Source organism: Sinocyclocheilus rhinocerous, unplaced genomic scaffold (assembly GCF_001515625.1).
Source record: "Sinocyclocheilus rhinocerous isolate Xijiao unplaced genomic scaffold, SAMN03320098_v1.1 scaffold220, whole genome shotgun sequence".
In the NCBI taxonomy this organism is placed as follows: Eukaryota; Metazoa; Chordata; class Actinopteri; order Cypriniformes; family Cyprinidae; genus Sinocyclocheilus; species Sinocyclocheilus rhinocerous.
Window position 1 is genome coordinate 752,200 of NW_015666573.1, and position 11,521 is coordinate 763,720.

General features: G+C 37.2%; 1 protein-coding gene and 1 long non-coding RNA gene across 3 annotated transcripts in view; one reads left to right on the plus strand and one right to left on the minus strand.

The window, feature by feature from the left end:
* Positions 1 to 10,179, minus strand: part of LOC107732900 (protein kinase C and casein kinase substrate in neurons protein 2-like) — a 16,939-nt gene extending 6,760 nt beyond the window's left edge. The window contains exons 1-5 of one of the 2 annotated variants that reach the window (XM_016544338.1): positions 9,882 to 10,179; positions 6,653 to 6,720; positions 3,234 to 3,390; positions 808 to 1,043; positions 419 to 574 (exon numbers count right to left, since the gene is read on the minus strand). In XM_016544338.1, the coding sequence (XP_016399824.1) occupies positions 419 to 574; positions 808 to 1,043; positions 3,234 to 3,390; positions 6,653 to 6,712 (609 nt within the window). In that variant the 5' untranslated portion in view covers positions 6,713 to 6,720; positions 9,882 to 10,179. Of the gene's footprint in view, positions 1 to 418; positions 575 to 807; positions 1,044 to 3,233; positions 3,391 to 6,652; positions 6,721 to 6,816; positions 6,860 to 9,881 lie in introns of those variants that run through there. The other variant, XM_016544339.1, reaches the window with a different exon arrangement.
* Positions 10,180 to 11,273: 1,094 nt separating this feature from the next.
* The window catches only part of LOC107732865 (uncharacterized), a 1,047-nt gene continuing 799 nt past the window's right edge, over positions 11,274 to 11,521 (plus strand). Inside the window, exon 1 of the long non-coding RNA XR_001638915.1 lies at positions 11,274 to 11,327. This is a non-coding gene — a long non-coding RNA (uncharacterized LOC107732865). The remainder of the gene's footprint in view (positions 11,328 to 11,521) is intronic.

Sequence of the window (11,521 nt, forward strand, 5' to 3'; positions counted from 1 at the left end):
TATATATACAAATTTAGGGAAAACAGCCTAAGCTGGATATAGGCTACAGCAGTCGGCTTAATTAAATGGCGCAACAGGCAGCTCTCTTTTAACACAGACTTTTAAGAAGGGATGGATGTTTGCTTCAAGTGATAGGCCAGGTAAGTGAAATTATATTATCTTGTTGTATGTTTGTCGTTTTCTGACTAAAAGCAACCAAAAAGCCATTTTAAAGTGGTTAAGCAAATAATAATAATAATAATCGGCAGGGATCCCCAGACCAATACAATTAGTGTGCCTCCTCTATTTTAAAACCCACGAGCCGCCACTGAATGTAAACGTTTTTTTTTCTGCTTCCTTTTCCTGACTCGGATGATAAAAGACAATTTGAAACTCTCTGCTATTTTCTTTCTGATAGTCTCCTCCACACAGCACTCACTTTCTCTGTCTCCTGGTGAGCAAGTTCGGTCTCTTCCTGGATCTTTCTCTGTTTCTCAATGGCAATGTCAGGGTTGCCTTGAGCATGGGCCTCCCGCTCACGAGCCATGTGTTCCTTACGGCAAGCTTTGTGAAATGCTGACTTGGCCTTCTCTAGCTGCCACAAAAAACAAAACAAAAAAAAAAACACATCCAGGTCAGATTCATGTAGGACAGGTGTTATAGTATTGCACACTTTATACATTCATTTTCAAAAATTCAACAGTTCATTATTCAACAATTACCATATGTAAACATTTATCTGGAGACATTTTTTGTCCCTACAATACTGTGTACAGAACAAATAAAATGAGAGAAATTTTAACCACAGAACTACAATGCTTGCATTACCTTCTTCAGTCTCTTGGCCCAGGGCTTCTGAGCACGTGAGAAACCAGTTTCAAAATCCTGGGACTCTTTGAAACCTCCAAATATCTTCTTATGGAAAGTCTCCTTCTGCCACGTCCGGATGCGGTCTCCGTCCTCTGACACCAGAGTACGGCAGATGGAGGAGTGCAGTGAGGAGAAGCGGTCAGCAGAAGAGAGGAAGCACTGCCATGCTTGTAACAGAGAGCCGTAGAGAGGACCTGGACAAAGATGAAGACAAACACATTCATGAAATAAATGTGAGGACCATTTAAGGTCACAAAAAGAAACTTCTTCATCAGATACTAAACTAAAGATGTGGGCATCTCACATTAAACGCAAGTCACAGCTCCTTAACTATATGACATCTGTGCTGCTCTCGACAAAAGACTTAGTCTTTTACGTTATCTTCAAAATACTACTCATACTAATCTTTTTCAGTATGCAGTATGTACACACTCAACAGTATGCAAAATTTTATGTGCATTTAAAACCAACATTTGTTCAAATGTGGGAAATATTGTATCCAGTGCAAATTTGTTGTTTCATTTCCAGTGTGGCATATAACATATCACCTGTGATTACTACTTTCTCCTTCTCATTATTTATTTATTATTTGATCATTCTGTCAAAACTGAACTTATTCTCAGACTAAATTTGATCAAATAAAATTCATAATAATCATTTTTATTTCTGAGATGAATTTGAATTAAACAACATAGTGAAGTCAAATGACAACATTATAGCATGTATTTAGCATAGTTCTAACATTAATTGAATAAACATAAGGTATACACTGAGGTAAGCATAAGCTCAATAAAACATTTATTGTTATTTACGCCATACTATTTTTAAATATCATGCAGTATACAGTAAGCAATATGCTTGTATTGTTTGTCAAAAATACCAAAATGCAAACGAAAATGCAACTCTGAACATGATGAATTAAAATAGTGAGGTCATGTCACAATCATTTAGCATACTAGCATTACTGTAATGTTGTAAAGTAAACATAACATAAAACATTTATCATTATTTACTATTATGCATACTTTTTTAATAACATGCAATATACAGTATACACTACACAGTATGCAATACGAAATATGCTAGTATTGTGTTCTAAACATTTAACATTTGATTGAAAATTCAAAATAATAATTTTATATTATTTTATTTTAATTAATATTATTTTTTAATCATAATAAAATAATCAGGAAATGAATCATTGATTGTTCCTTAACTTTTTGAATTAAGTAACAGTCAGGTTATGTTAAATTAGCATTTAATTAGAACTGTTGTAATGTTATAAGAAAACAACATAAGTAAACGTGACATAAATAATTTACAATTATTTACTACACTGAACAAAATTATAAACGCAACACTTTTGTTTTTGCCCCCATTTTTCATGAGCTGAACTCAAAGATCTAAGACTTTTCTATGTACACAAAAAGCCTATTTCTCTCAATATTGTTCACAAATCTGTCTAAATCTGTGTGTTAGTGAGCACTTCTTCTTTGCCGAGATAATCCATCCACCTCACAGGTGTGGCATATCAAGATGCTGATTAAGACAGCATGATTATTGCACAGGTGTGCCTTAGGCTGGCCACAATAAAAGGCCACTCTAAAATGTGCAGTTTTACTGTATTGGGGGGGTCCGGGGGGCCCGAAAACCAGGGGGCAAAAACAAAAGTGTTGCATTTATAATTTTGTTCAGTGTATTCTGAATGCTATTTTTTATATAACAAGCAATATACATTTATTTTGTATATTGCGATTTCCCCCCCACTTTCCATTGTTTTACTTCAATGATAGGTCAGAATTTTGTGAATTTTTGAATGACCGATCAAAAGGATAAACAATGCAGATTTATTTTCACAGCCAATTTTGCTCATATTTACCAAGGGTGCCAAAATTAGTGGAGGGTACTGTATATTTATATAATAAATTAATACAAATGCTGTTATTTAGAACATACTATTCATTTTCAATCCTGAAAAAAAATATTTTTTGAAATTTTTCTTGAGCACAGAATCAACATGGAATAAATTACATTTTAAAATATATTAAAATAGAAAACATTTGTAATTGTAACTTACAATTGTAAGTTGCAATGATATTTCACAATATAAATGTTTTTTTACTGTATCTTTAATCAAATATATATATAAAAAATATTGGTCCATATATCAGATAGGATTTCAACCCAGGTCCTCTTGAATGCCAATCAAAAATGTCACTTTACACGTATTAGGGATTACTAAATTGTGTTGTTTAAAAGTACAGTCATCTGTTTTTTTTCTTTGCATTTTATTGATTATATTAATATACAGTACATACTGCACAATATGCAGGAAGCAATTTGTTTTCTGTTCAGAACATCTTGATCAAAAATGCAGTACTCACTGGCATCCACTAGGGGTTTCCACTTGGTACTCCATTCGCTAAGTTGCTGCGCGTACTGTCTCTCGACCCTGGCCCTCTCTTGGAAACATGCCACTATATCATTACATGCCTGGAAGGCATCTTCGGTCCTCTTCACTGTCCGCTGGTAATTCCCTGGCTGAGACACAGACAGATAGAACATGGATGAAACTAAAAGGTTAATTGTAAAATATAGAGGGAAAAGAAAATGAAAGAATAGCACTTGGCACTAAAGGTTTGTAGGCTGTTTAAGAGGTCAAGAATGAGGTATTTACTGTACGACACAGGAAAGACGTCCCTCTCTCTGAGGGACTGGCCTCATTTCTTTTCCAGCAGGGTCACTGAGTTTGTTTGCTATGGACTGGACAAGTTAGCGGTATTGGGTAAGGTTTGTTTAGAATATAAACATCCAAAGACAACATGTGGTGTGGAAAACCAGAACCCAATTCAAATATTATTCCCCCGGAAAAAAAAAAAAATAATAATAATCTGCGACTAGATGAGTACCAGCAAGTCGAGAGAATTCAGGCCACGGTAAGTGGGGCATCACATGGACAGCGCAGTGAAAGGGGTTGATTAACTGTAATAACACGATAAATGAGAGAGAATGAGGGAGGAGGGCGAACATAATGACATTTCCAGAATGGGCGTCGTGTTTGCTGATGTGGAGTGTGCTCTTCCATTTTATTAGCGGCTCCCCCACAATTTTATCAATTCATCTCTCTCCTCTACATCTTCCTTCTGTGTTATTCTTTGTCGGCTCTTCCTCTTTCTCTCTCTCTTAGCTGTGGTTTGCACCACATATTTTCCCCAGTCTGAGGAAAAAGTAAAAACAGCTGAGGAATCTCAACTCCGGCCAAGAGCGGTGCAGAACAGCACCTGCCAACCAATCAGAGAATCACAGAAATCAAACAAATAACACAATCCCTGTCAAACGGAATATAACATTCAGCTGGACTCAAAGCTGCACAATATTTAAGCAGAACTGTTTTACTGATCAAACAAGCCTATTTAAAAATCAACCCCATTCAACTCTGGCTGAAACTTTTTGCATTTCATCACTGCAATCTACAGTCAGTGCTGTGGTTAACCAATCACAGCGTCTAGGATGAACACAAAAACCCTACAGCGCTCAGTACTGGTCAGCGGCCAGCCAATTAAAAGGTAGGACACGCAAAAAACCCTTGCAGGCTATAGCAGTGCGGTTGTTGTAAACTGACAGAACATCGTTGGTCAGAGCATTTCACCTAAAACCGTAGCACTGGTCCAGCTCCAGATGGGATGGCAACTCTGCAAAAAGAGCTGAGGCCAAAAAGAGAGCTGAGGAGAATCTTAAACAGCTTCATACAGCTCTCAAAGAGCTCTAGATGTCATTGATAATAAAAACAAATCACCACAGGAAACTCCATAAATATTCATCAGATAAAATTCACCTACAATGTATATGTGGGATACAATTACATGCATATTCAATTACTGTAAATGCAAAACTACTTTTTAGCAATGAAAATACATTTTAATGATCATTTGGTTCCAAAAAAAGGCAGTAAAACCCCAAATTACCTACTTTATCGGGACAAGCCAACTGCCCCCAGGAAAAGGAATATAAATCAATTTAATAAATAGATTAAATAATATCTTAATGGAAATCTAAAATGCTTTTTGGTTTCTGTTGGGCTTCCAAGAGGCTTCAAAATAAAGACAACAGTGCTGAGGAGAAGGTTTCCAGTATAATGCTGTAATGCTTTGGATAAAAGCAACTGCTAAATAACAGCTTGCTATTTACTTTCTAACTAAATATAAGTTTGAACATGAACATGACAGTTAATAGTGCCTATATGTAATTATATAAACAGTATCATCACATAATTACCATTATTAGTATCATAAGAACCTATTAGGAATACTTTACCTACTGCACTAATATAAAACAGAAAACTAAATGTAAAAAATTTGAAACATGAGCAAATACACCTAATTTTTATCCATAGGGCGTTTTAAAGGGGTCATATGATGCTGCTAAAAAGAACATTATTTTGTGTATTTGGTGTAATGAAATGTGTTTATGCGGTTTAAGGTTAAAAAAACATTATTTTCCACATACTGTACATTATTGTTTCTCCTCTATGCTCCGCCTTTCTGAAACGCATCGATTTTTACAAAGCTCATCGGTCTGAAAAGCGAGGTGTGCTGTGACTGGCCAACTATCCAGTGCGTTATGATTGGCCGAATACCTCAAGCATGTGTCGGAAATGTTACGCCCCTTACCATACTTTCCATGTGCCCCGGCGCGACGAGACAAAACCAAAACGGATTCAACGAAGGAGCGTCCGGCGGGATTGCGGCAACAACATGTGACGATCCCGGCCTGGACTCGGCTTCAATCACGGTGAAAGCCGATTTGGCGATCCACAGCGCAAAGTTGGTGTATTTCCTCAGCGACCAGCACGGATCAGCTCTAGGCATGACGAAGCGGATATCGTCCTCTTTTGGAAGGCCAAACAAAGTAGTTTCGCTTTCACAATGAAACACACAGTGCCTTCACAACATGGCGGCGGCGGCAACAATACTACAGCGAGAATAAAAGTTACGCCTTCTTTCTTTGCGTGAACATTTGGCGGCGTTATGCAAATCTTCCCACATCGTGACGTAGACATGTTGGGGGCGTGTTAGAACGAGCCGTTTTAGGTAGGCGTGGCTGACTCTTAACTTTTATAAAGAATATTTCTTTGGATTTGAGACTTTAGTCTTTGCAACTTTACAGATCTTCTTTATGCACCAAGAGCTTGTAACACTCCAAAGAGAAAGGAAAAATTGAAATCGCATCATATGACCCCTTTAAGGTTAAGCCAGAAAGACTTCTGAACATGCCAAATGCGAAAATACTACAGAATTGCTAGTCTAAAAAATACTGTGAGTATTACTGAGTACTATTTTCAAACATTTATAAAGGTATTAAAAGGCAAGGTTCTGCATGATCCCCAGCAGCACTGGAGAGCAGAAAAGCAAACCGATTGGGGAGCTGAGAGACAAAAGCTGAGCTAATTAAAATGGGTGGAGGCACGATGGATGAAATTTACAGACTCAGACTAAAGTTTAAAGAACCATAAAACATGCTGCAGTAGTCTCAAAGAAGTAAAATAGACTTCACTTGAATATTAATCTTCATTTGGTTAATGTAGATTGTTCAGAAGCTTTTGTGAAGCTTTCCACTTTAATGTCCAAACAAATCTTGTCATCTGTTGTTGCTCCAACTGTTTAGGTGTTAAAACCAAGTCAAGCTACATCGCCCACGTGCATGTCTGCTAACACATACATAACAAAGCAGGAGCGGATGGTATTTTCTAGAGGTTCATCACCATGTCTGAGTCATTGCTGTTCTTCCTCCCCCTCTCACTTACCATCCAGAAGCTCTGATTGTTGGCATCCTCAGGGCCTGTCTCTGCCGAGAGCGTTGACATGATGGAGTCTGGTATAGAGATATGATAAACAACATTTTAAGGCATTAAAGGTGTACTAATTTTCCTCATTAAAACAGTTTTACAGAAAAAGTAGCTAATAGTACCTTTGAAAAACGTTTAAAATCAACTATATTCACATGAGATGACCACAGTGTTTTAAGCTACATAGGGCAGGTCGCCTCGTAGAAGCCGCCATGTTGAGATCACATGACAAGCTAAATGCTACTCACTTCACCTCAATAACCCCCTGTTATTGGATACTTTCATTTGTGGATTAAATTTATCCTTGCTGACTAATGAATATCAAATTTCTACAGTGGCATTGAATAAACAAAAACATTTGTTTTTGCGTGATTCTGCACCCACACCACTAGGTGTCAGTATAAGTCCAAAATGCCTGGTGAATCAAATAGCTCAACAAACAAAAAACAGTTACTGATGCATCTTTAGAACAAAATTACTAGTAGTTTTTTTCTTCGTTTAGCTGTGAGAAATAGAGGTCAGTAGTTGGGCTAGTACTCTCCATTCGACATTCCAGAGGGACAAATGGCTGGAATTTATTTCTAGCTTGTCTTAACAGGCAGACAATAGTCAGATATGTGTGACAGAGCTGAATCGCATAGCCTACTGTGTCTAATAGCATGCAGGGAGGGCCTTGTGTTTTACCAGCTTTCTTCTATTTAAACTACAGTTTACGAACTGCGTCGGGAAGTGCATGGCTCCAACAAACAAGTTTAATGGTCTTGAAGTCTAGTTCTGGAAGAAAGGAGGGTAGTTATATTCAAGTTTGTTTACAGAGGATAAAAGAGCTTTCTGGATGAAAAATGTGTTGCTGACTAGTTAAAGTGTAAAAAATGAAATGGCTCAAAGCAGATGTAAGTGTTGAAGTGGGTTACAGTCAGACAGATAGTGCTTAATACTCTCCACTGCTATCTGCCTTGATCCAGAGCTCTGGGCTTTGACATTTGAGCCATCCCAAAATAAACAGGGGTGAAAGTTCACCAACACAAACACATACTCAAACACACACACACACACACACACACACACAAATACACTTCTCTTCTTAAACCACATGTTCATGAGCTCTTTGACACAAATGCTTGCAAATACAAGCCCATGTGGCCCACACAGGAACATGTTTGAGCTGCCCTGAACACACACATGCCAGAAACACACGCCATTGACAGCACAACATGCCTGTGGCCATTTGTTTCTATAAATGCAATAAACCACATTTTGTCACAAGACATGGAGAGAGAACAAGATGACAGAAGGGAAGTGCATGAACAAGCTGTTATTTGTCTTTTCTACTCTCTCTCTCTCTCTCCCTCTTAGAGTGTCCATGCAGCCTCAGTGCATTATCCCACACTGTCTCTTCCTATCGCCTTTTCCCATTGCAGGGGTCATGGGTAGAGTAAATCACTTTATATTTGAACTTTAACCTCACTTCCTGTTCCCCCCTGTTCCTCTACCTCCAGACAGTCTTGTGCTCTCAGAGAATATGAGCAGGGACTAGTTTAAAGGGACAGTTCACCCAAAAATGAAAATTCTGTCTTTAATTTCTTATCCTTTTGTTATTCTAAATCTATTCGATTTTGTTTTGTGAAAGACCAAATGTTTTGAAAAATGTGGTTTGTTGAACAGAGAATTAAGCTTTCAAGCTTCCAAAAGGAGGCAAAAGCATCATAAAAAGAATCATAAAAGTGATTCATATGATTCATACGTAAATTATTTTAAGTTAGATCTTTGGAATTAAATTTAGTTATTAAAAAAAAAAAAACATCTGAATAAATCGTTCATAAATCAGACTGATCCAGTTCTTAAAGTTGATATATAATGGAAGAAATAACAGGTCTTTTCTTCCATATTGTGACATACATCAGAGTGGAACAGATTATGAAAAAAGAAAAAATATATAGGACAGGGACTTGGTTCTATCCATTGTTTGTTAATTGAATGAAGACAGATGTAAATACAGGTTTTTGGTCAACTGTAAGAAAAAGGCGGGTTTTATGCAGACTCAGCGACTGGAGAAATCCGACATATTTCACCAGAGAGAAATCTGTCATTTCCCCGAAAGATTCAGATATGACATTGTAATTAAAAATTTGCAAATAAATAAATAATAAAAAATTAAACATCCATGGATAAATCGTTCAATACGATGCGTTTAGAAAATAGATAGGGTGAATACTAAATGGGAAGATTTTCAGTAAATTAATATTTAAATTTCAGTCTGTTTTTCACTCAAAACATGAATTCAGAAGACACATAGAAAATGTATTGCACAAGCCAATTTTCTATACTTTTATGATGCTTTTACATCAGTTTAGGAGATTACACAATTTCGTCTGCATTCACAACTGCATGGGGGGAAAAAATCAACTACATTCATCAAAAGTTCTCCTTTTTTGTTCCAAAGAAGACAAAGTTATGTGGGTTTAAAGCAACATGAGGGTGACATGTGATAACAGTGTTTTCATTTTTTCCACTGTTGCCTGTTTGCATTCAGCCTTTTGTGTGAGGTTAACCTAACAGTCTCCAGAAGGGTTTAATCTTCATAACCCATCTCTGTGGATCACACTGGATCCTCACGCAAATGTATGTACAATTAAATAAAAGGATGAACACATCTGCTTGACTGAATTAAATGATCACTACCTGGGGATAAATTGTTAATAGATTGAATTGTTGAGGTACTCTAAAACGTCTAAGAAAAACACCATCTAAAACAGCAAGTTATAAAGAACTGGATTTTGGAGAAGACAGAAGTACATTCAAAATGGAGATCAAAAACTATTTGAAAGTTTTGAAAGGTCCTGTAACTGGAGAGGAGGGAATGACCCATTTCTCTGAAAATATCATCATGACGTTGCTGTGAATCTCCCTCTTCTCTCATTTTCTCTTTTCTCCCCATTTTCAAAGCCCCTCAAACCCCCATACCCCTCACCCACCCTGGCTCTCTTTTTCTCTCCTCCCCCTGTCCCCGTTTTGAGTGTCACTCAACACACACCCACACACTGAAGAAATATATGGCAACTTATGAATGCATCAGACAGAAATAGTATATGAATTCTGCAGAACTCATCAATTCAATGTGATCTAACTTGACACAAACACATAATAAATAACAGAAGGACAGAGAAAAAAGAGACAACAGACTCACCTCTAACTTTTTCAGGGAACGTTTCCTTTTAGTTTACACTTTCCTTTTCTGAAGTAACAGATCACCTCTTTTCTGCTGACTTTTCCACTTTTAAGATCACCGTATGGTTATGGTGTGTTCTGGAAACACTCTTTCTTCTCTTCTCTGTCTTTGACCCGCTGTCAGTGTTTCATGAGGTGGCTTCCTGTCACTTTCTTTCTCTCCTCTCCCGCTCCTCTCCTCCCTCTCACTAGATTCCCCTTCTTTCCAAAGCAGTTGTGGGCGACCAGACTTTTTGCTCTGTGGATCATACTACATGACAACACTCCTCCCTCTCCATCTCTCTCCCTCTTTCTCCCTCTCCCTCTCATTTAAGCACAGAGTTGCTCCTCACAGTAAAGTGGTAGGCTAATGAAGTGAGTTCAGTTCAGACAATTAGTTTATATAGTTGAATATTGTTCATTCATAGTTATCGTGTTAACTAATGTGGTTAACTAATGTTTACAAATGAAACCTTATTGTAAAGTGTTACAGATTTCATCTTCTGTGAATTTTTGTCTTTTGTAACAACTACATTTATTACATTTATTTCTATCACAATTTACCTACCTCATAAGTGCTTAATCTCACAGTTCCCATGGGCTCAGGAGGTCCACACAACAGCTGCCTGGCGCTGGCACATCCAGTGGTTCTTAGGGAGGGGAGATGAGAGAAGACCCTCAGATTGTGTGAGAACAAAGGTCTGTGACTCAGTATTACAAATATGGCAGCTGTTGTACACACTGACAAGAGCCCATCCCAATTATCTCTGCATGGTTCAATTATATTTTTATAATCTCAGCATTAGTAATAGCATTTTGAGAATTAAAATAACGAACCCCCTCTGTTCTATCTCTGTGCTATTCTTAAAAGCCAATGTGTATCAGGGGTCAAATATCCCACCCTCGCCCCTCTCCACAGAATCACATAATAATAACCTATTTATCTATTTACAATATTTTACATATTTACTGTATTACATTAGCTGCTAGAAAACAATACAAAAAAATAAATATAAAATAAAGTAAAAAGTCAAATAAAGTATGATACAGTGATATGATTCTTGCTTTTAAAGGTCCAAAACCTGTCCGAGTATACAACCAAATACAGCTTTAAAAATATACAACTCTTGATGAGCCAATAAAAATTGTTTATATTACAAACTTGTAATATAAAGTATACTACTCCAACTTCAGCGGGTACAATTTAGAAAAAAAAAGTGAATTAAATTAATAATGATAATTTAAAAAAAAAACTGTAACAACAAAAATAAATATCACTTTTAAACGGCATCTTGTCTGATTGAATTTTGTAAAGGCGCTATTAACGGACGCCTAAAGGCAGGTCCTACTGAGGATATAAAACCGCCACACTGGGGGTGGAAGAGCCCTCACTCTGCCGTGGTAGAAGCTGATGCAGTATGTGTAGGTAAGTGGTTTCCCCCCCACCCCCACTCTTCCTTCATTGTTAAGCATGTATTTATTGTTTTATCAGGGATTTATGTCGTAATAGTCGTTAACGCAAGACTATTATAGGTTAATGCGTTTTATTTGGTTAAGTTGTTTAGTCGGTGTTATCGTCAGCACGTGGTGCGCGTAGATGGTGTCCCCCCCCCCCCCCCA